The 22,602-nt window shown below is 61.1% G+C and overlaps 9 protein-coding genes across 12 annotated transcripts; 4 read left to right on the forward strand and 5 right to left on the reverse strand.

Moving 5' to 3' along the window:
- Window positions 1-153: 153 nt before the first annotated feature.
- Window positions 154-2,400, forward strand: JDV02_006237 (uncharacterized protein; the record flags this gene model as incomplete). The annotated part of the gene is made up of 5 exons (XM_047987610.1): window positions 154-776; window positions 863-1,077; window positions 1,324-1,466; window positions 1,528-1,770; window positions 1,882-2,400. 5 exons carry the CDS (start codon window positions 154-156, stop codon window positions 2,398-2,400), a joined length of 1,743 nt encoding a protein of 580 aa, XP_047843596.1.
- Window positions 2,401-3,225: 825 nt separating this feature from the next.
- Window positions 3,226-4,029, reverse strand: mge1 (GrpE, mitochondrial; the record flags this gene model as incomplete). Its single annotated transcript, XM_047987611.1, has 2 exons — window positions 3,226-3,657; window positions 3,736-4,029. 2 exons carry the CDS (start codon window positions 4,027-4,029, stop codon window positions 3,226-3,228), a joined length of 726 nt encoding a protein of 241 aa, XP_047843597.1.
- A 467-nt stretch (window positions 4,030-4,496) lies between these two features.
- On the forward strand, window positions 4,497-6,284 carry RPN6 (26S proteasome regulatory subunit rpn6). Its single transcript, XM_047987612.1, has 3 exons — window positions 4,497-4,883; window positions 4,956-5,038; window positions 5,099-6,284. Exons 1-3 carry the CDS (start codon window positions 4,702-4,704, stop codon window positions 6,103-6,105), a joined length of 1,272 nt encoding a protein of 423 aa, XP_047843598.1. The 5' UTR covers window positions 4,497-4,701; the 3' UTR covers window positions 6,106-6,284.
- Window positions 6,285-6,638: 354 nt separating this feature from the next.
- On the reverse strand, window positions 6,639-11,812 carry JDV02_006240 (uncharacterized protein). The gene has a single exon (XM_047987613.1). The coding sequence runs from the start codon at window positions 11,621-11,623 to the stop codon at window positions 6,683-6,685; it is 4,941 nt and encodes a 1,646-aa protein (XP_047843599.1). The 5' UTR covers window positions 11,624-11,812; the 3' UTR covers window positions 6,639-6,682.
- Window positions 11,813-12,074: 262 nt separating this feature from the next.
- On the forward strand, window positions 12,075-13,970 carry JDV02_006241 (uncharacterized protein). Its single transcript, XM_047987614.1, has 3 exons — window positions 12,075-12,693; window positions 12,780-13,507; window positions 13,580-13,970. Exons 1-3 carry the CDS (start codon window positions 12,605-12,607, stop codon window positions 13,687-13,689), a joined length of 927 nt encoding a protein of 308 aa, XP_047843600.1. The 5' UTR covers window positions 12,075-12,604; the 3' UTR covers window positions 13,690-13,970.
- MAK10 (N-alpha-acetyltransferase, non-catalitic subunit) lies at window positions 13,943-16,909 on the reverse strand. Of its 4 annotated transcripts, XM_047987615.1 has the most exons (7): window positions 16,631-16,909; window positions 16,435-16,560; window positions 16,309-16,376; window positions 16,124-16,252; window positions 15,826-16,056; window positions 15,309-15,770; window positions 13,943-15,252 (listed from the first exon to the last, which is right to left on the reverse strand). In XM_047987615.1, exons 1-7 carry the CDS (start codon window positions 16,659-16,661, stop codon window positions 14,005-14,007), a joined length of 2,295 nt encoding a protein of 764 aa, XP_047843601.1. In that variant the 5' UTR covers window positions 16,662-16,909; the 3' UTR covers window positions 13,943-14,004. The 4 variants fall into 4 exon arrangements, with proteins under 4 accessions (XP_047843601.1, XP_047843602.1, XP_047843603.1 ...); XM_047987616.1 differs by having other exon boundaries at window positions 16,435-16,909; XM_047987617.1 differs by having other exon boundaries at window positions 15,826-16,252; window positions 16,435-16,909.
- JDV02_006243 (uncharacterized protein) lies at window positions 16,903-17,788 on the reverse strand. Its single transcript, XM_047987619.1, has 3 exons — window positions 17,676-17,788; window positions 17,438-17,552; window positions 16,903-17,354 (listed from the first exon to the last, which is right to left on the reverse strand). Exons 1-3 carry the CDS (start codon window positions 17,705-17,707, stop codon window positions 17,280-17,282), a joined length of 222 nt encoding a protein of 73 aa, XP_047843605.1. The 5' UTR covers window positions 17,708-17,788; the 3' UTR covers window positions 16,903-17,279.
- Window positions 17,622-21,784, forward strand: JDV02_006244 (uncharacterized protein). Its single transcript, XM_047987620.1, has 5 exons — window positions 17,622-18,843; window positions 18,913-19,102; window positions 19,164-19,756; window positions 19,825-20,480; window positions 20,551-21,784. Exons 1-4 carry the CDS (start codon window positions 18,273-18,275, stop codon window positions 20,400-20,402), a joined length of 1,932 nt encoding a protein of 643 aa, XP_047843606.1. The 5' UTR covers window positions 17,622-18,272; the 3' UTR covers window positions 20,403-20,480; window positions 20,551-21,784.
- Window positions 20,511-21,833, reverse strand: JDV02_006245 (uncharacterized protein). Its single transcript, XM_047987621.1, has one exon. It carries the CDS (start codon window positions 21,626-21,628, stop codon window positions 20,660-20,662), a length of 969 nt encoding a protein of 322 aa, XP_047843607.1. The 5' UTR covers window positions 21,629-21,833; the 3' UTR covers window positions 20,511-20,659.
- Window positions 21,834-22,602: the final 769 nt, after the last annotated feature.

A 22,602-nucleotide genomic window follows, 5' to 3' on the forward strand; every position in this document is an offset into this window, starting at 1 on the left:
CGCTTGACACTTCAAGCTCACAATCATCGATCTACTCTTGAACGCACAGCTGCTTGCAACTGAAAAGGTTTGTCATCTCTTGCACGGAAGTGTGTCCATTCGACCGGGCCATCGCTGAACCTTGACAGGTGTACGAAACGAGCACGCGTCACGATGTCTTCGTTGGGCGACGGCGACGAGCATCGCAACCCGGATCAGTCTCTCATAGAGCAGGGCGTCCACTACAATCAGGGAGGTGGTTATTCTATGGGCTTCGCTGCCGGTCAGGTCTCTGAGGACGACCTCATCGATCACGCCATGGAGGCGGACGACGGCGACCCCCGTGCCCGTGCCACTCTCGAAGGCCTTTCCCTCAGCGATGACGCTGCTCCTGCGGGTGAGCTTGACTACGGAGCTGAAGATTTGGTCGCTTCCTACACCGAAGGCGAATATGCCATGTTTAATGACACGGCGGCCTTGTCGACCCCGAAGACTGTGAGATTTGCCGACGAGCTGGAGACGGTGATTCCTCCGTCGCCCGACTACTATTCGACCTCGACCTCCTCCTCCTCCTCGCCCCTTTCGGCGTCGGACAGCGATGAGCCGTGCCATCGGGTCGAAGGCTGCACTGAGAATACGATCGACGGAGGCGAGTGGCGCATGAGCAGCTCGATGATGATGGCGTACAGCGCCATGCGCGGTGGAGAGAGCATCACCGACTCGGGCTCGGCGGATCAGGCGGCGACTCATCCCGGAGTGTCGACGGGTGAGGCCAACATTTTTGCGCATCATGCGTCGTAAGTATCTTCTTCTTATTCTTTCCGTTTCTCTTGGATTTGCTTCCTGCCAAAAAAAAAAATTGTAAATGCTAACGCGTTGTCAGATCGCTTACGGCGGACGCTCGAAAGTCAGACAACGACAACCCAGGAACGCAGGATATCTTTGCCATCACTCGCCCAGACTATGAGCACCTGACTCTCCCCGCGGGCGCGGCGAACAACAACATCAAAAACGATGACAACAACGCTGGCCTTCCGGAACACATCGTTCAGGGCCTCAAGCGCCAGGCGCAACTCGAAGGCAAGCACAGCATCGACGGTAAAGGAGCCCTGCACCCCATCAAGAAGCCGCGGCGTGGCACTGACCGAGACGGTTCGCACCCAGTAGTAGGCCCCTCGGATGCCGAGTTCTAGAGCAGCCCGGATCAGGAGAGGCAGCCGGAGCCATCGTTTGCCGGTAAGCGGACCATAATCCATGCCGCTCAGCGTCAATGATGAGCCAGAGAGCGGGCACGCAACACAAAAACCCCCCAAACTAAAACATGATGTTTTTTTTAAATTGTAGAGTTGTATGATGTGTCTGATGGCGAGGACGACGTCGCGGACGGGCGTATCTCGCCTTGCACGTTCCGCCTATGGGCCGACGGCGCCGCGGAAGAGAGCGAGCGCGCTGGTCCCCATGAGGGAGTAACTGAACAGGTCGATGATGTATGTGTTTGCATTGTCTGGCGCCTCTGGGTGGCGACGATGGACTAAAAAGCGCTGTTAGGAGATTGACGATTATGAGTTGGATTCGGCCGTTGCAGAGGCGGGCTCTGATCGCGACTCTCCGCAGCAACATGACGACGCCGAGGAGGAGGCCAACACGGTCTGGCCGCCGGCTCGCTACGCCGGCAATCTTGATTTTGAGTTCTGGCTGGAGAGCATCGCGCCGGCCGGTGTCGTCAGACACTACCCTCGCCCGGTGACCATTCCCGCACAGCAGGAATACTTGAGCGTTCCCATCACCGATGTAAGTCCTGTTCTTCTTCTTTCACTACCCTCTTCCTTCTCCCCCTTTGTGTACAAATGTCCTAGAGCCCTGAAGCCGACCGCTGACTTGGGGTTCGTTTCGCTCTCGTAGGAAGAGATCCAGGCCGCGCTCGCCGCCCCGGACCTCCCGGAGGCCTTTGACGGCATCGCGCCCGAAGACGTCTACGAAGAGCTCCAAGACCGCCACCAGCGCCTCGCCGCCGCCAACCTTGCCGTCACCGACGCCATCGCCGCGCAGTGGACGTACGCGCAGCGCATCAACCGGCGCGCCCTGCTCGTGCAGCAGGCCGCCCGGGCCGCCGCGGCCGTCGAGCAGCGCGCAGAGCAGCAGCAGCAACTCCAGCAGCAGCAGGACCCGGCCGGCCGCCGCCGCAGGGAGGTCTACCGGTACGTCGAGGCGCGGCTGCGCGGCGTCGCGGCGCACGCCGACGAGGTCGAGGCCCAGGCCGTGAGGCTGTGGACCGAGGTGACGGACATGATGCGCGTGGACCGCGCACTCGGACAGACGGCGCTCGACCTGGCGCGCGCTGTTGGCTTGACCGGCCGTGATCTGGAGGAGGGCGATTTGGACGCGTTGTGTGAGCGCGTGATTCAGATGGGTCGCGAGTGAGAGAGCCTGAGTGATGCGCATGCTTCTGGTGAGAAGCGAGTGAGAGAAAAAGGGGGGGTTTGGTTTGGGTTTGGGATCGTTGTTTGTCAGGAGATGCGGAGACGACGACGACGAGCTCCTATGGCGTTGGATGAGAGCGCGGCTCAGTCCAAGACCGTTGTTTGATCTTTTTCTTTTGCGGAGGCGAGAGAGTCGCCAGGACGGATGGGCCCTTGGGAAACGGACGAAAGCGCCTCAATGTCAAGACTGGCCCGGCCGACATTGCCTTGTATCGCGTCTGGGAGACGCTGCCTATCCCGCGGTCTGCCGTCTTGCAGGGACTTGGTGGCGTCAATGTCCACGTCTTCAAAGGACTGGATCCCAACAACTGTGGACGACGTCAGAAAACAGTAAGGGTCATAGTATGGATGGTGGTATACACATGTGCAACGAGTGCACAGGGTGGATTAGGAGTAGTAGGTAGTCTCGCGGGCGTCCGTCCCGACCTGGGGAACAGGGGCGCGTCGTGAAGCAGGCTGCATGAGCATGTACATGGAAAATACCACTGTCCTCCCGAAACCCTTTGCCCCTTTTATTCTTTCGAAAGGTTGCATCGCCGTCTTTCTTCTTCTTGGTCCACCCGCCATGCAAGACGCAAAAGCTCGAAAACGAAACGTAAATCCACCGTCATGAGAGGAGCATGATGTTACATCTTGTCCAACAACGCCGGCCCGGATAATCCCCGACAGTAACAGTATATAATAGTACAATGGTTCGGTTTTTGGTGGTCCGACGACCCGCGTAACGGCACGGGCGAGCCGTTTATTCATGTCATAAGCGACTCGTCTAGCTGTTCTTGACGACGCCGACCTTGGCGGCGCGTAGGACGCGGCCGTTGAGCTTGAAGCCCTTTTGCTGGATGTGGAAGACGGTGTTGTTCTCCTTGTCGGGCTGCGGGGCCATAAAGGTGGCCTCGTGCTCGTTGGGGTTGAACTTTTCGCCCTCCGGGTCTAGCCGCTCCAGGCCGTGCTTGGCGAGCGTCTGGAGCAGGATGCTCTCCGTCATCTTGAGGCCGTCGTACAGGTTGACGAGGTCCTGGTTAACGGCGGCGTCGAGCTTGTCGGCGGGCACAGTGGTGAGGGCGCGGTCGAGGTTGTCGACGCTCTCAACGAGGTCCTTTGCGAACTTTTGGATGGCGAAGTCGCGGGCCGTTTTGACCTCGCGCGCGGTGCGGTCCTGAAGGTTGCGGAAGTCGGCGACGGTGCGCATGCACTTGTCCTATTCTCTCTTTGTGAGCGTGCCGTGTCTATAGTAGAGCTCCTATTTGCAACAGGTCAGGGGCGGGTGAGAGCGAACCTTCCACTCCTTGGCCTCGGTCTCCTTGGTCTCAAGCGTCTTCTTCAGCTCCGACAGCGCATCGGCGTCGCCGCCCTCCTCCTTGGTAGCTTCGGGCTTGTCCTTGTCGCCCTCGGCCGGCGTTTCCTTGGCCTCGCTGTACCAGCGAGCAACGGAAGGCTGGGCTGCCCGGGCGGCGAGCGGTGACGGCACAGCGGACTGGAACTGGGGCCGTAGCAGGGGCTTGCCGGCGGCGGCTAGCCTTGGGGCAGAGCGCAGAGCTCTGGAGGAAGAAGAGAGGACTTGTCGGAGCATTGTGGCTAGGCTGGGGGAGATGTGTGTCGAAAGGGGTATCTAGGAGGCGGAATTGCGGTCAATTCGTCTCTCTGGCGGCTGCGAGGACGAAGTGGAAGCTATCGCGTGAGCGGCAAAAGGTAGCAAAGCAGCTTCTTGGAGTCGGCCTAAGACGGGCGCTGAAATTTCAACGCCGGGTGCCGGAGGCGGGAGCACGGGAGGCTGCGGATCAACGACGGGCCGCCATAGGTGGTGCACTGCTCTGCTCGCTAGAAGCGGAAGGAACTCAGCGCTGCGGGAGGAAGGAACCTTGCTTGGTTGGAAGGGAGCTTGGAGCGGCGCCCCGGTTTTCCGGGAGCCGCCATTGCTTGCGCTGTGCCAGCCAGGTCCCGCCCCAATGGCTGACGCGCGCTGTGGCTACCTGCTGCGAGGCTGGCTGAGGTGGCTGCCGACACAGCTCAGACACTGACTGACTGGCCTGGCTGCGACTTGCACATCACCACCATCATCACCATCACCGCCTCATCAACCGTCACCAAAAAGTCTGCCCTCTGCAGCCACCGACGACGCAGCGGCAACTGATCTCGCGCCACTGATTCTGCGTGTCATCTCACTCGCACCTTGTCAGTTCCTTCTTCGCCGCCGCCGCCGCGCCCTCGCCTGCCCGTTGCGCCCGAAGAATCCACATTCACGATGGCGGCCGGCGACTCGAGCCGGATCCAGGAGGCCCAGAAGCTGGCCAAGACGGATCCTCGGCAGGCAGAGGCTATCTACAAAGATATCACCTCCAAGGCGCCCCAGGCGACTTCCGATGCCGCCACCAGAGAATACGAGACGGCCTTGATAAGCTTGGGCGAGCTCTACAGGGATGAGAAGTGCGTCTCCCCTTCCGTGCCGTGTGCCACCCGCGGGAGCCTCGCAGAGACGGACCGCTGACACCTGGACAGGAAGACGCAACAATTGGTAGACCTGGTGCGCGAGAGCCGCTCCGTCTTCTCGTCCTTTGCCAAGGCAAAGTCTTCCAAGTTGGGTGCGTGCGGACCCTGACGCCCTCGCTTGGATATAGTGGCTGACTTGTGCGCTCCCTCAGTCCGGCAATTGCTCGACCTCTTCAAGGACATACCAAACAGCACCGACACCGAGGTATACGTCACAAAAGACTGCATCGAATGGGCCACGGCCGAGCGCCGCGCCTTCCAGCGCCAGGACCTTGAGGTCCGCCTCGTTGCCCTCTACATGACCAAGCAATCCTACTACGACGCCCTGACCCTCATCAACGGCCTCCTGCGTGAGCTCAAGCGCCTCGACGACAAGCTTCGCCTCGTCGAGGTTCAGCTCCTCGAGTCGAGGGTCTACCACGCTCTCGGCAACATCCCTAAGGCCCGCGCCGCCCTCACCACCGCCCGGACGAGCGCCGCCAGTGTCTACACGCCGCCCATGCTGCAAGCCAACCTCGACATGCAGAGCGGTATGCTCCACGCTGAAGACAAGGACTTCAACACGGCATTCTCCTACTTCATCGAGGCCCTGGACGGCTATCACAGCCTCGACGAGAGCGCCAAGGCCCAGGCGGCCCTGCAGTACATGCTGCTGTGCAAAATCATGCTCAACCTCGTCGACGACGTTAACCAGCTCATGGCCTCCAAGCAGGCTGTCAAGTACGCGGGAAAGAACCTTGAGGCCATGAAGGCCATCGCCCGCGCGCACTCGAACCGCTCTCTCGAGGAGTACGAGCGCGCCCTGTCGTCGTACCGCTACGAGTTGGGCAGCGACGCCTTCATCCGCAACCATCTGCGGCGCCTCTACGACGCCATGCTCGAGCAGAACCTCATCAAGGTCATTGAGCCCTTCTCCCGTGTTGAGATTGACCACATCGCCAAGATGGTCGGCCTCGACACCCAGCAGGTCGAGCGCAAGCTGTCCCAAATGATACTCGACAAGGTCATCATCGGCGTCCTGGACCAGGGCGCGGGCTGCCTCATCGTCTTTGACGAGGCGCAGCGCGACGAGTCGTACGACGCGGCCCTGGCCACCATTGAGAAGTTGAGCAACGTCGTGGACGTGCTGTACACGAACCAGGCATCCATGCTCGAGTAGACGGACGGCGGGGAGCTTGGAGGGTCCCAGGGCGGTGGCGGGGGAAAGCGGGTGTCTTTTGTACTGTATCATGTATGTCACCGGTAGATATGCGGCGTTGAACAAGGACTCACCCGACGAGCTGCGTGGCGTGGCGTGCAAACAGCTGCGCTGGTATCTCATCTTGTCTCTTTCGTGAGCGCCTTGACGTGGCGTGAATGTGCTGGATACTCGTGTGACGTGATGGGTATCGGTGGCTTGTTCCAAGGATTCAATATAAACCAGGGAGGACGCTTCAATTGCGAGAAAAGGTATCTCCAAACAAGTAGCTAGATACAACGGATTCCAGGCTGAGAGACAAAAAACGATACGGATGTGGTATCTCGACAACCAAAACGAAAAAAAAAAACACAAAAGCTGGCAGCCCAATCTCCCAACCCCCCTTAAAGGACGAGGCATCATCATACACCCCAGACATTGCTGAGACCAGGCGAAACGCCTCGCCTCGCTTCGTCTTGTGATGCCTTGCCTTGCATCCTCGTTTCCTTTGCATATGTGTCTGTGCGTGCGCGATTTCATCATTCATCATAATACGTCGTCAGTGAAACATGACCGTGGTCGTCGCGGCGGCGGCGGCGGCGGCCCCCTTCCTCTTCCTCTGCTCCTCGCCCAGGATGAGCGCAAACAGGCGCTTGGCCAGGGCGCCCTCGTCCCAGCCGCCGACCTGCGCGCGGAAGGCGTCGACGCAGTCGAGGTGCCAGCGCTCGAGCCGCATCGCCTCGCCCTGGCTCTTGACCGTCTTGCCGAGGTAGCGGTCGGCGCGGCGCGGGTAGGGCGTGCGCAGCGGGCCCTGCCGCCGGAGCTGCAGGATCGCGTCGAGGAGGAGCCAGTGCCTGCGGCTCCAGACGGACAGCGAGAGGGGCCCTTGGTCGTCCTCTTCGTCCTGCTGCTGCCGCTGCTGTAGTCGCTGTCGCCGCTGCTGCTGTGCTTGAGCCGCCCGGGATGGCGCCCGCTTCTGGGCTGGCGGTGGTGCTGGTGGCTGTTGGGCCACGGCGTCGGTCATGAAGAGGTCCTCCGTGTCGTCGCTGTTGCTGTTGGAGGTGCTGTTCTCCTTGTCCTCCTCTGTGTCGACCTCGGGACCGGCTGCCTCGGAGCCGGAGCCGGCACCTGCGACGACCGGCTGCGAGTCCGGCTGCTGCTCGGAGAGAAACGAGCTGGAGATGCGACGCTCCTGGCGCACCCTGGCCTGCTCGGCCGGCGAGAGGACGCTGCTCGTAAACTCGACGACTCGTCCGGGGGTGCGGGGCTTCAGGGGCGACCGCAGGCTCGACTTTGTCGGCGACGCGTTCTTGGGAGGCAAGGGCCGGAGCAGGCGGCCGAGGCCGGGCGACGACTGCTCCTCGCTGGCGTTGGACGTCTGCTGCTGCCAGCGGTGAATGTCTTCGTGGGACAGCTGCATCCTGGGCGGGGTCTCGGTGATGGTGCGCTGTGACGAGGGCTGGAAGAAGGTCTGGCTGGCCTGCCTGGGCCGGGGCGTGAAGTTTTGCTTTTGCGACACCGTGATGGGCACGGAGATTCTCTCTGGGGTCGCGGGAGACGACGGGTCGGCCTCGACGGGAGGTACAGCGACGACTGGTGGCGGTGGCGGTGGTCGTGCGGGTGATGGTGCCCCGACGGACTGCTGCTGAGACCGGGCTGGAGAGAACAAGTCTCTTCGCGGACTGCTGCTGGGACGAAAGTCCTTCTGCGGTATCTGGGGGAACATGGAAGTCGTCGGCATGGCCGCCGTTGGCTGGGACGACGTCGCCTGGCCGGGCTTCGATCCAGATGCAGACGCGTCGTTGCCCTTGATAGCAATGGTGGCCTTTGCTGGGAGGAACTTTTGTGCCAGCATGCCGGGGATGGCAGCGGGGGAGGAGAAGAAGGACGAAAGCTCGAAGCGGCTGGCCTTTGATGCCGACTCGGGGAGCGCTGCTGGAGCTGTCGCGCCCTCCTTTTGTTGTCGTGATGTCCTCAGCAGCGAGTATTCATCCGCCTCGCTGGGCTGTGGTTGCGGCGCGGCCTGCTGCGGTTGAGGAACGGCGGGAGTGTCTCTTGCCAACAGACTCGCTGCTACCCCTGCGGGCTTGTTCCTCCAAGGGCTTGCTATCCCGCGGCGACGAAGGCTAGCCGCTGTGGTCGTCCTCTTCCCAAACGGCTGCTGCCGAGTCGTCTTGACCGGCGACTCGCGCTGGGCCTCCAGCTCCCAGATGTCCGTCTCGTCGTCTCGCACGCCCGCGCTCAGTTCGTCGGGCTCGTCCACAGTCTCGTCGGTCTGTCCATGGGACGCGGAACTCTTAATCGCGCCGATGGTGGACGAGTGCGAAGCGTGCTGAAGCGGAACGTCTCCTCTCAGGCGTGGGCTGATGGGTCCTTCTCGCACGATCCAGCTCATGGCCTCGCTTGCCGGGGAGATCCGGATGGAGCTGGCTGCCGACTCTCTTGAGCGAGGCCGCTGTTGCTTCTGCGGCGAGGCGTGGCCTCTCGCAGGTGATACCATGTGACCACCACGGGCCTCATCAGCAAGAGTCTCATCCTCGGGCCTTTGTCCTACGGCAGCCTCTCTGACCGGGCTGCTCGAGGCAGCTACGGGCTCGCCAAAAGCCATGGGCTGAAGAAGATGCTGCTGCTGCTGCTGCTGCTGCGGGCTCTTGCTCCTGTGCTGGCTGTTTTGGCTGTCGCGCGAGCCGTTCCACGACTCCTTGCTGCCGGAACTCCTGAACGGGCTGCCTAGCTGCTTCTCCCGGCCCTCGGGCGATGGCGGATCCGAGGTGATGCTCTGTAGCATCCGCCCAGCCCTGACAATGGCAGACAGAGCGGGCCGAACCGTCTTGTCCTGCAAGGTCTCTTGCTGTAGCGACTGCGGCTCTTGCAATGGAGACGAGATCTGCTGAACCGGAGTCGCGTCGACCGAGTGCTCCGACGCGACCACTGCCGCCTCCGGGGATCGCTCTGGCTCTGGCTCTGGCTCTTCCTCCTCCTCCTCCTCCTCCTCCTCCTCCTCCTCCTCCTCTTCCTCCAGAGGCTCTGCGTAGTCGACGGGTTCAGTCTCAGCCATGCTGAGTCTTGAGCCAGCAGACGCCTCCGCGTCAGCTTGGGATTGCACAGGCGAGGCAAGCTTTGAAGACGCCGTTGATCCTCGCACCGACTGCTCGGGCTCGCTTTGATCCTCGGCGTCGGGCTGCGAAAGGGTGTCGTCTGGCGTCGGCAGGCGACCGGCGTCGGACCGTGCTGCGGAACTGCCAACGGACGGGGCAGGCAATTCTTGCTCCTGGTCTTGTTCCTGCTCGTCCACTTCCACGTCGGGCTCGAGCTCATGCTCAACAGTCTCCACGTTGTCGTCATGATCGTCTTGTTGTTCGTCCGTTCCCATCTCGTGCTCGATGGCGGCCTCATGACTACTGAGCATGGCCTCTTCCTGACGATACCCTGCTTCGTCCAGGTGCAGCCGCTCTCCGCCTGCCTCTTGAAACGTTTCTTGCTGTTCTTCCGCTACCATCTCCACATCCTCCTGCTCATGGCCCTCTTGCAGCTCGTCAATCTTCGTCTCACCAGCTGGACCCTGTTCATCGCCGACTTGCAACTCGTCAATTTCCGTCTCGTCGCCAGCTTCCTGCTCTGCCGTGGCAAGGTGTCTCCCCGGCGTAGCAGCCTCAAGGATGTCCTGCGGAATCTCGGAGAACGAGTCGTCATACAAATTTGACGCCTCCGCATCAACACGAGGGGACCGCGCGTTTGCGCGACCCGACTTGGGCGTGCCAGACGCCGCCAGCTTCCGAGGAGACGGAGAGCCTTGCGCTTGTTGTGTTGTAGCTCTCAGCACACGGTACCGAAGCGGAGAAGAGGCGGGACCTTTTCGCGGGCTGCTGGACCATCTTGGGGCCGGGGTAGGCCGCGCGAAGCTCCGAAGTTGCGGGAGGGCAGAGGGAGGGTCGCTTGAAGCCAGCTCATCCCCATCTGCGTCTGGTCCCGCATCTCTTTGTTGCCGAGGCAGATCCATTGCCGAATGTTCCTCCCGGTTATTGCTGCGAACCTCAATTCCCCCATGCGGGGGATCGGAGCGTGGAGAGTCCAACTGTATTGCGGCGGCCTCCTTTTCTGACTCTGGCGCCGCGACCTGATCAGGCGTTTCCCTTTGCGCAACGCTCTGCCGTAGAGTCTCGAGCGTGTTGTTGATGATGAGGCTCGTCTCCTCACCGAGTTCCTCCTCCTCGGCCGCGGGCGCTCTAGGGGGGATAGAGCTGTTGAAGAAACCCTGTAGGGATGGGATTGAATCCATAAAAATCATGCTAAAGTCCTCTCCCTGGGCAATGGTGTCGTTGGTGGCACCTCCGGGTTCGTTGACAGAGGATACGTCGCTTGGCGCGGGAACAAGGTCGAGATAGTCGCCAGCCTGAGAGCTGTTGGCCCCGACTTCGCTCCGCCTTCGCTTGTGCCGCGGCGAAATCGAGGCGCGTCGCGGCGTTGGCGACTTCGGTGCCAGTGGTTGTCGCGGCTCTTGCGCCGCTGCTCTTGGTGTCGCATCATCGTCGAGTGCATCCATCCACATATCCGGCTCCGGCGCATCGTCGTCCGACGCCGGTTCTGCCAGTGGCGCGTAGCTCGCGGCTTCCGAAGGCGCCCCCACGAGCTCCATCTCGTTTTCGCTTGGCGCCGCGACTCGGGTGAATAGCTGGGGTTGGCTGTGGTCCGCAGCCGCATCGGCGAGCTCGATCAACTCCTCGGGCGCGAGCGCATGCCGCCTTCGCTTGCTCTGTCTTGTCGCACCGGGGGTGGTCTCTGTGCCTGTCTCGCTAGGGGGCTCGGGCGCAGGGTTCTTTCGAGGTCGTCCCCGTTTGCTAGATGTTGGTGTGGGAGCAATTCCGGCCTCGGATGGAGCTGCATCTTCGTCGTCAGTCTGCGCGGTCCGGGGGCGTCGCGGCGTCCTGGTCTTAGCAGGAGTGCCAGCTCGCCTCTTGGCGGCGCTGGGCATGGGCGTGCCGTTGGACTTGCGCGGGCGGCCCCGTCGCCTGGGCGTAGCGGGCGCGTCGCCGAGGACGTCTGCCTCTTCGGTGGTGTCGCGCAGGGGTACTGTCGTGGTGGTGACAGCGGGCGTTCTGCGGCGGCGCGTCACGGATCGGGGGGTCGGAGACTGGAACAGCTTGCGCCGCGGGCCCACGGTGGCAGGTTCGTCAATGCCCGCGGCGGCGGCGGCGCCCCCCTCAGTCTCGACGGTGACGAGCAGGCGCTGGGGGGATCTCCTGTCGCCGACCTGCAACTCGAACATTTGCTTGCGCGGGGAGCTGCTCAGGGCGACGAAGCGCTGGGAGCGCTGGCTGCGCGTGACGCGGCGCGTCGCCGAGGAGGGGGGCGCGAAGAAGTCGCCGCCGGGCAGGGTGTGATCGTTGAGGGGATCCGGCGACGACATGATGTCAGCGCTGGGCGTGGCAGGGTCGACGACGCTGTGCCAGCGCAGGTTGAAGGATTCGGGCTGGGAGCCGGAATACCGCGGCCGGGGCATTGGTGGCGCGTGAGGATCGTCGTCGTCGTCGTCGTCGTCGTTGTGGGCAGCGGCAGCGGCAGCGGCGGAGGAGGAGGAGAAGCGTTATCGATTTCGTCCGACATGGAATGTGGTCGCCGGGCGGTGGGCCGTGACGTGAGCGGCAGCAGTCGGCAGGCGAGAAGGGAGAAGTAGCTCAAGGGTGCGTGGTGGCGGCGGGAGAGAGCGCGTGCGACATTCTCACGTCTTCGCACGGCGGGCGGCCAACCAGTCGGCGTGCGTGGGGAGTTTTTGCCCAGGCGGTGTTGTGTTGCTGTTTACTTTGCTTCCCGATTGGGCTAGCGTGCAGACGTTGTCTGGGTCAAGGGGTCCAGTCAAGCGGGATGAAAGGCTCCACTACCGGGTAGGCGACTTTTGCCCCTAGAAGAAATAGAAGGGTCGGCCGCCTCGTTCACATGCGAGCGAACAAGACAATCGACACACCCACACCCGATCCCGACCGACCGACGCTCTTCATCCCGTCCCACTGCCGTGCATCCGCACATGTAGGTACACACATACACACACACAGCAGTCGGAAGAGCGCATGACTTCATTTCCGGCGCCCGCATTGTCAAGGACCCGAAAAGCGGGACGCAACATCCCGCCTGGCGCCCCGCCCCGCCTAATCAGTCGGCTTCTTGGGAGCTGCATCCATCCATCCATCCATCCCACCAACGACCACCACCAACGAAAGCCACAAGGGACCTCGGCTCAAGCAAGGTGCCAGGGAACGAAACCACTACGGAATTTCGTTTGATCTTCGCCCTCAATTATTCCATTAAATATCTCGACGCGAATTCTGCTTCGGGCGCACGCGGGTTGACCTGACGGCCCTTCCTTTTTATTACCCTTCCCTTCCCTTCCCTTCCCTTGTAATAAAACCACCCGCTTGTCACTGCGACTCACCCCCGTCGTCACTCTCTCCACCCTCTTCATCTACATCTGCAGCGCGTCATCGCCATGGCAGCCAAGGCCCCCATCCCGCAAAACGACAATGTCGCCCACGCCCTCGCCGGTGCTGGCGGCGGCATCCTCTCCATGGTCCTGACGTGCGTTTTCGGCCCCCCCCCGGGGAATCTTGTCCCGCGCTCCCTCTTGCGCCGCCGAGACTCTGACATCACCATCACCATTGTAGGTACCCGCTCATCACGCTGTCCACGCGCGCGCAGGTCGAGTCCAAAAAGGCAGAGACCAAGTTCGTCGAGGCCGTCCAGAAGATCATCGCCCGCGAGGGCGTCCCCGGCCTGTACGCGGGCATCAACTCGGCCCTCTTCGGCATCAGCGTCACCAACTTCGTCTACTACTACTGGTACGAGTGGACCCGCGCCACCTTTGAGCGCGCCCGCGCGAGCAAGAAGCTCACCACCATCGAGTCCATGATCGCGGGCGCCATCGCCGGCTCCGCGACCGTCATCATCACCAACCCCATCTGGGTCGTCAACACCCGCGTCACCACCCGCAAGCAGGATGCCGACGGCGACGTCGAGGCCGGTGGCGCCGTGGCTGCCAAGCGCTCCAGGGCGCCCTCCACGATCGGCACCCTCATGGCGCTCCTCAAGAACGAGGGGCCCCAGGCCCTCTTCTCCGGCGTCATCCCCGCCCTGGTGCTCGTCATCAACCCAATTCTCCAGTACACTCTCTTCGAGCAGATGAAGAACTACGTCGAGAAGAGGAGGAAGGTGACGCCCACCATCGCCTTCTTCCTCGGCGCCCTCGGCAAGCTCTTCGCCACCAGCGTCACCTACCCGTACATCACCGTCAAGAGCCAGATGCACGTCGCCGCCCACGGCAAGAAGAAGGAGGGCATGTCGCAGACCCTGCATCGCGTCATTAGAGAGGAGGGCTACGCCGGCCTCTACAAGGGTAAGCGAACGAAGCTTCGGCGCATTCTTGCGCATCTTCCTCGCACGGTTTGACTGACCTGAGATTCCCCAGGCATCGGCCCCAAGGTCACGCAGAGTGTCCTGACGGCAGCCTTCCTCTTCGCCTTCAAGGACGTCTTGTACGAGCAGACCATCAGGCTCCGCTCCCGCAAGAGCGCGTAAGCCTTTTGCAGAGCCTAAATACGGTCCCATGCGCGCACCGCTACGCACCTTGCAAGCTGGAGCCTGTAAACCAGACAAGACCACCCAAGCCCTTAGCGGCACGGCCAGTGGATATTTAGGAACATAGTCTCGCCAGAGACGATGCAACTGTATGATGACATGTGCCAGGGGGAAGTTGATACCACAGAGAGAGGAATAGAAATTGGGCTCGGGATTGGATACTACAGGATGTGCATCTACCTACGGTAGTCGTCTTAGACCAATGTGGACTTGATTATACCTATTTATGCAATAAGCCTCCACGGCGCTCGTGTCTCACGGCGCCACTGGGACAATCTTTGGCACGATCCACCACTCGTGATACGCCTTGTCTGGAGTCGGTACCTCGGCCTTGATCCCCAGATGGCTACCCTCGGCAGCCTGCTTCGACAGCGCCTTTTGCACGCTAGAGACCGCGATACCCGTGGCGATAGTCGATCGTAGGGCACCTTTGACCGATGCAGCCCATCGGTCGTGGGAGCCGACGGAGAAAGACTCCTTGGCTGATAATTTGCTCAGCGCCTCGAACCCGCGCTTAGCACCCGCCACAGCTCTCTCTGCGTACTCCAGCAGCTCCTGCAACGTAGACTCCGACTGCGCCACGCCCGCGGTGAACTGGTGAAAGTTGGGCAGTGCCGGGAATCCGACGGCCACAAAGGGCTTCATGCGCAAGTCGTACCGCAGCTCGTCGTTGCTGTATGGCCTGGGAGGCGGCTTGACCAAGCCGAGGCGGCCCAAGACGGCGTACACGCAGCACAGCGCGTCGGCAAGCTCCCAGGTCACGGCGGCGTCGAGCAGAGACAGCCGCGTGTAAGCAAGGGATCTCTGCAGCTGTTCGTCGGCGTTGGCGTCAGCCATGGGGGCCGGCTGGGATCGGGCCTCCTCAGTCTTGTGAACGATGAACCCCTTGATGCGCTCCGAATGCTGTAGGCGGGATTTGGAAAGGTAGTTGAGGTACCAGTACATCCCGCCCAGCTCATCCGGCTGATAAACCTCGAGCTCGAACCCCAGCTGCACGATCCATTCCATTTGCCGCAGCTTGTAAAGGTAGGTCCAGGACGACAACGGGAGCGCATACGACTCGACCGGTGGGGCGCTCATGGACGGTCGATGTACCAGGGGCGTCTCCTTTGTCTTGACCTGCAATACTTGATCAATCTCCTCGGCCTCGACCTGGAGACTCTCCCATTCTCGGATCGTGTGGCAGAGCGTTCGCCGCACCCGGCTCCTATTCTGGCAAGCGGTCCTGAGTATGTCTAGGAACGGCTGCGCTGCTCGTTGTCTGAAGAACTCCATTTGCTGCGACATGGCGAAACGCGGATCCTGCACGACCTCGATCTCGTCATTGCCGCGGTCCAGGAGCGGGCTTGCGGGCATGGAAATGATTGAAAAGTCGTCGTCAAGAAGTTGGCGAATGCTCATGGACCCCAGAATCTCCATGGCGTTGAAGAGAAAGGTCTGCAATAGTGTTCTCACATAGACCAAAGGCTGGGGCTTTTTGGCTTGAAAGGTAAGAACGAACGTCTGCCCAATGTCAGCATACCAGTGTGACGTGAGTTGCGTGTATCGAGCCGGCTTACCAAAAGGCATTGCGAGTCGACGTAGTCGAGGACACTGATGACTTCCAAGCCATCTGCGAAGAGACGACTCAAGTGGTCAAAGGCGGCGTCGAATCCCAACTCGACTATCGGTCGTGGAGGCATCGTGCTCGCGAGCTTGCGCTGAAGCTTTGCGCTGAAGGCCTCGTCCACCGGCTTGGACAGGGCGTGTGTCGCGTTTATGCTTGGTAATACAGCTTGTGCCTCTTCCCAGAGACGTCGGGCCTTATTTGCATCTTTGACATACTGAGGGCATTCTACTGCCTCCAGAAATAGCCACCGCAGCTCCAAGCGGCTCGTGAGAGCGTCAACCAGCTCCTCATCAATTAAGCCACGCTGTGAGGCAACAACAGCCTTTGCTTCAGCGAGCGTCAACAGAACGTCACTGGTGGGTATGTTTGTGAGCAACGTGCGATGGTACGTGTTTGTGACAAAATCTTCTTCCTGATTTCCGTGGTCAGTACCGGCTAAGTGACAAGCGAGAATAGGAGCGTCATGCCTCGTAAAAGTGCTCCGACTTGATGCGCTCGTTGACGTAGCTGCAGACTTTGAGCATGCCCAGACAATACGCCCGTAGAACCAAGAGCATCGGGTGTCGGTTGGCATCAAGATTTCCACGTCGGACAAAGTAAGCCTGCTCTATCGATGAGGGTACGGGCATCAGAAGAGCCTCGACGTAAACGCTGGTGAGGATTGTCTGCGCCAGAGGGTACCCCAAGTGCCAGGACATCTGAACCAAGTGTGAGACGAGCGATCATGTAAGCTTCAAGAGGTAGTGAGAGAGTGAGAGAGCCAACCTCATGGCAAAGCAGCTGGTCCATGACACCGAGAACCTCCTGAGCGTCCAGGGCACGTGATACGTCGAACAGCTCCTCGAACTCATCCCCAGGCTTGACACAACCACTGTCCATCTTTGGATCCATAATCTGTCCTCAGTTAGCCTTGCAGGTTCATTATCAGGAGCTATCGGGGTAAAACAAACCTCGAGGGCAGAGACCGACTCGAAAAGCGTAAAGAAGCCATCTTTGACTAGCTCTCCGGGCGCCAGTGCTGCAAGGGACACGGTTCAGCATCGACGTCTGGCGAGGAAAATCTCCTTGCCACTTACTTTTGGCAGCCTGCGCAAACTTGTGCGTTATGTCGACGGCGACTATGCCGGGGCTCGTGATGTTGGGCGGCGGGGCCGGCTCCGGTTCAGCAGCATCCTGCTGCCCCAGCGAGAGCCTCGCGATTTCTGCAGGCGTGTCAGACCGAGGGGGGAACTTTGGCGGCGGCGGCGGCGGCGGCGGGATCCGCAAACTCACCGTCCGCTGCACCTATACCATATTCGGCCATTTCGATGGACGTGCTGCTATAATAATCCCCCCATGGGTGGCGGCGGGCGAGACGGGAGGACGATGGCGAGGTGTTTGGTTGGCGGTTGGAGTTGGTGAGTGAGTGGCCAAGCGCGGGCGCTGTAATGAGGTGACTGTCACAGAGGGGCTTTCGCCTAAGACTGCGGCAAGACGAGTTAACGCCGCCATCGGCGTCAACGACGTCGATTGCATCGTTCGCGTTCTGCGCAATTTTCTACTGGCGCCGAGTTTATTTTTATTTATTTTCGGTCCTCAACTGCAAAGCGCACCCAAATACTTATTGTTTGCTGTCCTGCAGCAGAGCATCACGTTGCAGTAAGGAGGCTAGAATATCACGCCACCCACCCCATCCTGAACCACAGCACAGCAGGTCATTGTCGCCAAGACAACGCAATCAATCGACTTTCCTCTTGGTAGATTGTTGTCTATTGCAGCAATCGTTATGTTACAAGGGTAGAGGCGCCACGGGACCGAGCTACCCAGCGTCACCGTGCTTGTCTATCGCTTCGAATGCATCCGGCGCCGTCCTCGGGACTCACGTCACAACCAACCCACCCGCCAGAAATCCCTCCCCTCCGCTTCCAAGGAGTCGATTCGATTAGGATGAGGCGCTCTCGGCCATGGCGGCGGTGTTGGCGCTCGCAAGGTCCTTGACCTCGCCCTGCTTGCCACCCTGCGTGAGGTAATTAAGGCGTTAGCTGCGATCCCACGCCCGACCCGTCGTCTCGTCTCGCTCGGCGCGCATCGGCGACGTACCTGCCACTTAGCGAAGCGCAGCTCCATCTCGCCACGGCGCTCGGCGGCGATTCTCTTGTCCTCCTTGAGGCTGCGGCGGACAGCGCGGGCCGCGATGGCCAGGTAGCGGTTGTAACTGTTTCGGCAAGGCCCGGTTAGCTTCGTGTGCACACCCCGTCTTTCGCTCGTCGGGGGTCGCGGCGCATTGGGGGGGGGGGAAATTGGGTTCGGCGCTCGGAAGGGGTGTCAATTGACGTACGTCAAGCCGGCGGCTTTCCACGCAGCAGTCATTTTGGCGGATTGGAGAGGTTGCGTTTGGGGTTGAGGAAGGGAGTGGTGGTGTTGCCGATGGAGCGCTCGCCAGAATTCATCGCGGCCAGGACAAGCCGGTGGGGCCTGAGGCAGCAGATCTGGGCAGCATATCTGGGCAGCATAGCACGTGACTTGTCGACGCGCCCACCAAGCACATGCAAGGGTGGAGACGTCCACCATGGACGCCAGCTCTTCTGCAGTCCTGACTCTCGGCCCAGCTGAACCCTGGCGGGCTGTACGATGGCAGTGCCAAGATGGGATTAAGTCGACGCCATGATTCGAAGTTCTGGCCAAAGGCCCAAGCGGAGCGGCTTTCAGCTACGGGAGCAAATGCTTAAATTCGATTGATGGGCAGAGGGAGCGGAAGTGTCTTTTTTTTTTTCATTATTTGTCGTGTATCACACACCCTATCGTGCGGCTCGGTGCCTTGCACATTCTTCTGAGAGGGGTTTCCTGGGCCCTGATTCCTCATATTGGCACGGCCGTGAGCGTGCCTCTCCCGCTTGACGTCCCTTTCGAGTTGTAAACTCACTCGCAGCCTGCAATGTCGACGACACCGACGGGCAGGCGGCGCGGCCGCCCTCAGGAGTTCACCCTCCCAGACGGCAAGAAGGTCATCGTGTCGCTGCCCGAGGACATGGACGCCCTGCGGCGCAAGTACGGCAACAGCGAAGAGCTGCAGACCGAGGTGGTGATCCAGGGGTCCGCCGAGCACGCCAACTACCTCCGCCAGTCGCGAGAGCATCACGAGCGGCGCAAGGAAGCGTTGCGGAGCCGCCACGGCTCTGCCTTTGACGAGTGGGAGGACGTAAACGGCCAGCTCAACTCGGTGACGGCGGAGTTGGAGCGCCTGTCGAACCAGCAGTCGGGCTTGGGCGGCAACTTTGGCAAATTTGGCTTCGACGCGGCGCTGCGCACCTACGACAGCGAGCGCGACGACGGGGCGGGCTCCTCGGGCGCCTCCATCTCGGAGCAGGGCGAGGCGCGTCCCGCCGAGACCATTAAGCTCTTCAAAAAGCCCGTCGTTAAGCAGTGGTTTCATCGCGGGCTGCTATGGCGTGCGTCGGAACAGACCGAGGTCATGGCCATTGAGCTCTTTTTCGACCTCCTTTACGGTGAGATGAGAGGCCCGGACCTTCCTTGCGTGCGTGTGCGTGTGTTCGTCCTCTGACTTGTTGTCGCAGTCGGCATCATCCACACCAACGGCGAGCACATGACGGAAGAGCCCAATGGGTATGAGCTGCTCCGCTTCTCCGTCACGTTCATCATGTCGTGGAAGGTGTGGACAGACATCACCTTGACGTTGAGCTGGTTCGAGTCAGACGACGTCTTTACCAGGCTAGAAATCCTCTTCATGATTGCTTGTCTGCTGGCGTGCGTTTGCCCCCCTTTCCTTCGATGCCTCGACGGCGAATTCAGGAGCTGACTCGAGCAGTTTCACGACCAACATGATCAACAGCTTCAGCGAGGACCCCAGTACGAATACGTACATGCAGCTCGTCGCCTACTATCTCGCGGCGCGCCTCTTCGCGGCCCTTCATTTCGCGCTCACCGCCTTCACCCTCCCCATGGTCAAGGGGGTCATGATCTGCAACGTCTTCAACATACTCGTCCCCGCCGCCCTCTGGATCGGCAGCATCCACGTGGAGATGCCCGCGCGCCTGGGCCTCATCTGGACGGCCATTGTCCTCGACCTGTTCGGCGCGGGTGTCTCCCACTCGTTGTTCCGATGGGCGCGCTCCGCCGGAGCGGACTCGAAGCTGGGAGCCCGGCTGAACCGCGTCTTCGAGTTCTACCCGGCCATGAACATTGAGCACAGAGTGGAACGCATGAACGCCTTCGTCTCCCTGGTGCTGGGGTACTCGGTGGTCAGCATCTTGTTCCAGAGCGGCGGCGGCTACAGTGTCAACGCGTTTTTGGGAAAAGCCGTGATGGGGCTTGTTCAAGCCTTCATCTTCAACTGGATCTACTTTGACGTTGACGGGAAGAACCTCAATTTGCACGCGATTCGTCGGTCCGCCAACACCGGTATGTCAAAATTCTAGCCGTGGAAGAACGTACATGCATATAAGGAGCTTGGACTGACGCTCTCACAGCGATTCTGTGGCAGGTCGCCCACCTCCCCTTCATCATGGGCTATATTGTAGCCACCTCGGCCTTGACGACGCTTGTTCTGGCTTCAGATGTGGCCAATGCCAACCCCGCTGAGCTCGCGGAGCCCTACTCGGGGCACTCGGAGGGCCACTTTGGCAACGCCGTTCGCTACTTCTACTGCCAGGGCCTCGCCATCGCGCTCCTGTCCATGACGGCCATCTCCCTGAGCCACGACCACCGCGCCCCGGCGACTCTCCGCTGGGCGAAGAGGTACAGGCTGGCAAACCGCGTCGCCGTCTGCATCATCCTGTTCCTGCTGCCGCTGGCGCACTCGCTCGACTCGCTCGAGCTCATCGCCACCACCCTGGGGCTGTCGGCCTGGGCCCTCGTCGTGGAGCTCTTCGGTGACTCATGCACGGACGACCCGTTCATCGGCGAAAAAGGGGGCTGCCACGTACGATACCTGGCGAGATGCAGCAAGAAGGACATGGAAAAGGCGGCGCTGGCAGAGCCCGACGCTGCGGGTCGCCGGAGCGCAGACGTCTTTGCGCTCGACAGGCACGACAAGACGGCGGCCTAAGGGGCACCGGGTTCACGGCTTGCACTTGCAGCTATCCATGCGATGGGTACTGGTGAGCAATCTGGTATTGTTCGAAAGGTGAGAGACGAAAGAGATGCTGTCTATGAACCCCCCCCAAGATTGATAACTTGCTAATACGTAAAATCAGAAAAAGAAAAAGAAACAGGTATCTGCGTCCATTCATTCATAATCGCTCCACGCCCGCGTCCGTCGCCCGACGCTTGACTAGCCGCCCGGCGCATCACCCATGACGACAATCATGAGGCAGCACCCATGATGACAATCATCTGGTGCATCCTCCGACGGTCGACCTCCTTCTTAAGCATGGTGATGCAGCTCGCAATGACAAAAACCTCCATCTGGTGGGCGGCGCCCTTGATGTCGGACCAGCCGCGGAGGTCCATGATCAGGCGGCCACCGTTTCCGGCGGTGCTCCCGCGCGAGCCCTCAGTGCGCAGCTCCTCGTTGCGCACCAGCTGCGCGACGCGGCGGCGGCGCTCCTCGATCTTGTTACCGCCAGCGAGCGCCACGACAGTGACGAGGTCCAAGACGAGCAGGCTGTTGACTCCGCCGGCGGCCTTGCGCTCGGCGCGGCTCGCGTAACGCCACTGGAAGGTGCCGAGGTGGGTGCGGACGTCCTGGGCGCGCGTGCTGCAGCCGCGGTTGCGCACCTCGTAGACCTCGTCGCAGGCCACGTCGCCGAGCAGCTCGATGCGCGGGGGGCGGTTGGGCCCGAAGCGGTACGTGGTGCTGCACAGGATGCGCTCGTCGCTGGGCTCGTCGCCCGCGCGCACCAGCACGCAGTTGCCCGACCCGCGCGTCGACCGCAGCGACTCGTACGCCAGCGGGCCGACGGCGCCGCCCGTCCCCGGCAGCACGCTGTACACGGGGATGGGCACCGGCCTGGTCGGGAAGGGCAGCGCGATGAGCGGCAGGCCCTGCGTCTCGATCTGGAAGGCGGCGGTAACGGCGCCGAGGCCCGCGGCGCCGGGGACCGTTGTTGGTGTTGCTGCTGCGGCGGCGGACGACGACGGTGTGTCGTCGCCGGCGATGGAGTCGTACGCGGGGAGGGAATCAACCGACGTGGTCGCCGAGGGTGCGTAGCCGCGCAGCTCAACGTACTCGCCGTCGGTGGCGTCCTGATACTCGGGCGGGAGCGAGGAGCGCCGGCGGCGGAGGAGCGACGCCCCCTTGCTCTGGGAAGGGTGGACCTCTACGCTCGTCATTGCCGCGGCGGTGACCTTGGGGGGTATGTAGTATGTGCTTCGGGATCCCGTCGTATCGAGGTTGAGTTGCGGTCGAGGGATGTCGTGTAAGTCAAGCAAGGAGGCTGGCTCAGTTGCTGTCGAGTACCCCGAGGTGCGGGTAGATAATACGATGACGATCAGTGTTGCTTGATGCTAGCAAACTGTTTGTTCAAGTTGTTTCTTGTATTACAAGAAGACTCTCTCTGATATCTCCTGAAATCCCAACGTCGCGCCCGTCCCATCTATATACCCAAAAACTTCTGACGTCGGGCCCCCTGTCTCCGTCCTCGTCTGCATCGCATTCCCGAATCGACCCCTCCATCGTCAATCCACCAGCAGCCTCAAACTCTCCCCCTGTATTATTAGCTCGCCCGTGCTGAGAAGGGTGCCCGCCATGCCGGCTGCGCCCCCACCTCTACAGCACGTTTCCTTTACGCCCCGGACCCACAATCGCTCAACGCGAAATACGGCGGCGCCCTCGCAATCCTCGTTTACCCTTTTCAACCCACCTCACCCACCCCACCAACATGGAAGCTTCCCAGCCCAGCCTTGCCAGCCAGCCCATCGCTGCCTGCCTGCCTGCCTGCTGTACCACACCGCCACCGCCCCGGCCAGCCGGCAGTCGCCCTCATTGGTCCGCCGCCATCAATACGACCGATGCGAAGTGAAGAGAAATGCAATAGCCACCGGCAGTCGGTGCAGTCTCACCCATGATGACTGTACGTACCTCCACGGGCGGCGGCAGGGCAAGCCAGCGGGCGCGGACATGGCTTGCAGGCACGCACATGTCCTTGCTACACTACAGTATAGTGCACGCCTAATAACTTAGGTGCCCTACCACATTGCAAGTTTAGTACATACCTGGCCGCTGCGGCCCAGGTGCATCGCGAGGCAAAACCAACCTAACATGGAACAAACCTTCTAGAACGTTCCCGTGCATCCCGTGACATACT

This window comes from Purpureocillium takamizusanense, chromosome 5 (genome assembly GCF_022605165.1).
Source record: "Purpureocillium takamizusanense chromosome 5, complete sequence".
Taxonomy (NCBI): Eukaryota; Fungi; Ascomycota; class Sordariomycetes; order Hypocreales; family Ophiocordycipitaceae; genus Purpureocillium; species Purpureocillium takamizusanense.

What these genes read in the sequence shown, in the direction of transcription:
- JDV02_006240 (XM_047987613.1), bottom strand. Translation starts at nt 11,623, where the DNA reads ATGCCCCGGCCGCGGTATTCCGGCTCCCAGCCCGAATCCTTCAACCTG.
- JDV02_006241 (XM_047987614.1), top strand. Translation starts at nt 12,605, where the DNA reads ATGGCAGCCAAGGCCCCCATCCCGCAAAACGACAATGTCGCCCACGCC. An exon ending in ATCCTCTCCATGGTCCTGAC is followed by an intron (nt 12,694 to 12,779) that starts GTGCGTTTTCGG and finishes TCACCATTGTAG; the next exon opens with GTACCCGCTCATCACGCTGT. An exon ending in CTACGCCGGCCTCTACAAGG is followed by an intron (nt 13,508 to 13,579) that starts GTAAGCGAACGA and finishes GAGATTCCCCAG; the next exon opens with GCATCGGCCCCAAGGTCACG.
- JDV02_006245 (XM_047987621.1), bottom strand. Translation starts at nt 21,628, where the DNA reads ATGACGAGCGTAGAGGTCCACCCTTCCCAGAGCAAGGGGGCGTCGCTC.
- MAK10 (XM_047987615.1), bottom strand. Translation starts at nt 16,661, where the DNA reads ATGGCCGAATATGGTATAGGTGCAGCGGACG. An exon ending in TGGTATAGGTGCAGCGGACG is followed by an intron (nt 16,561 to 16,630) that starts GTGAGTTTGCGG and finishes ACACGCCTGCAG; the next exon opens with AAATCGCGAGGCTCTCGCTG. An exon ending in AGTCGGTCTCTGCCCTCGAG is followed by an intron (nt 16,253 to 16,308) that starts GTTTGTTTTACC and finishes AACTGAGGACAG; the next exon opens with ATTATGGATCCAAAGATGGA.
- JDV02_006244 (XM_047987620.1), top strand. Translation starts at nt 18,273, where the DNA reads ATGTCGACGACACCGACGGGCAGGCGGCGCGGCCGCCCTCAGGAGTTC. An exon ending in CTTTTTCGACCTCCTTTACG is followed by an intron (nt 18,844 to 18,912) that starts GTGAGATGAGAG and finishes TTGTTGTCGCAG; the next exon opens with TCGGCATCATCCACACCAAC. An exon ending in ATGATTGCTTGTCTGCTGGC is followed by an intron (nt 19,103 to 19,163) that starts GTGCGTTTGCCC and finishes TGACTCGAGCAG; the next exon opens with TTTCACGACCAACATGATCA.
- JDV02_006243 (XM_047987619.1), bottom strand. Translation starts at nt 17,707, where the DNA reads ATGACTGCTGCGTGGAAAGCCGCCGGCTTGAC. An exon ending in TGGAAAGCCGCCGGCTTGAC is followed by an intron (nt 17,553 to 17,675) that starts GTACGTCAATTG and finishes TTGCCGAAACAG; the next exon opens with TTACAACCGCTACCTGGCCA. An exon ending in TGCGCTTCGCTAAGTGGCAG is followed by an intron (nt 17,355 to 17,437) that starts GTACGTCGCCGA and finishes TACCTCACGCAG; the next exon opens with GGTGGCAAGCAGGGCGAGGT.
- RPN6 (XM_047987612.1), top strand. Translation starts at nt 4,702, where the DNA reads ATGGCGGCCGGCGACTCGAGCCGGATCCAGGAGGCCCAGAAGCTGGCC. An exon ending in GAGCTCTACAGGGATGAGAA is followed by an intron (nt 4,884 to 4,955) that starts GTGCGTCTCCCC and finishes ACACCTGGACAG; the next exon opens with GAAGACGCAACAATTGGTAG. An exon ending in GGCAAAGTCTTCCAAGTTGG is followed by an intron (nt 5,039 to 5,098) that starts GTGCGTGCGGAC and finishes GCGCTCCCTCAG; the next exon opens with TCCGGCAATTGCTCGACCTC.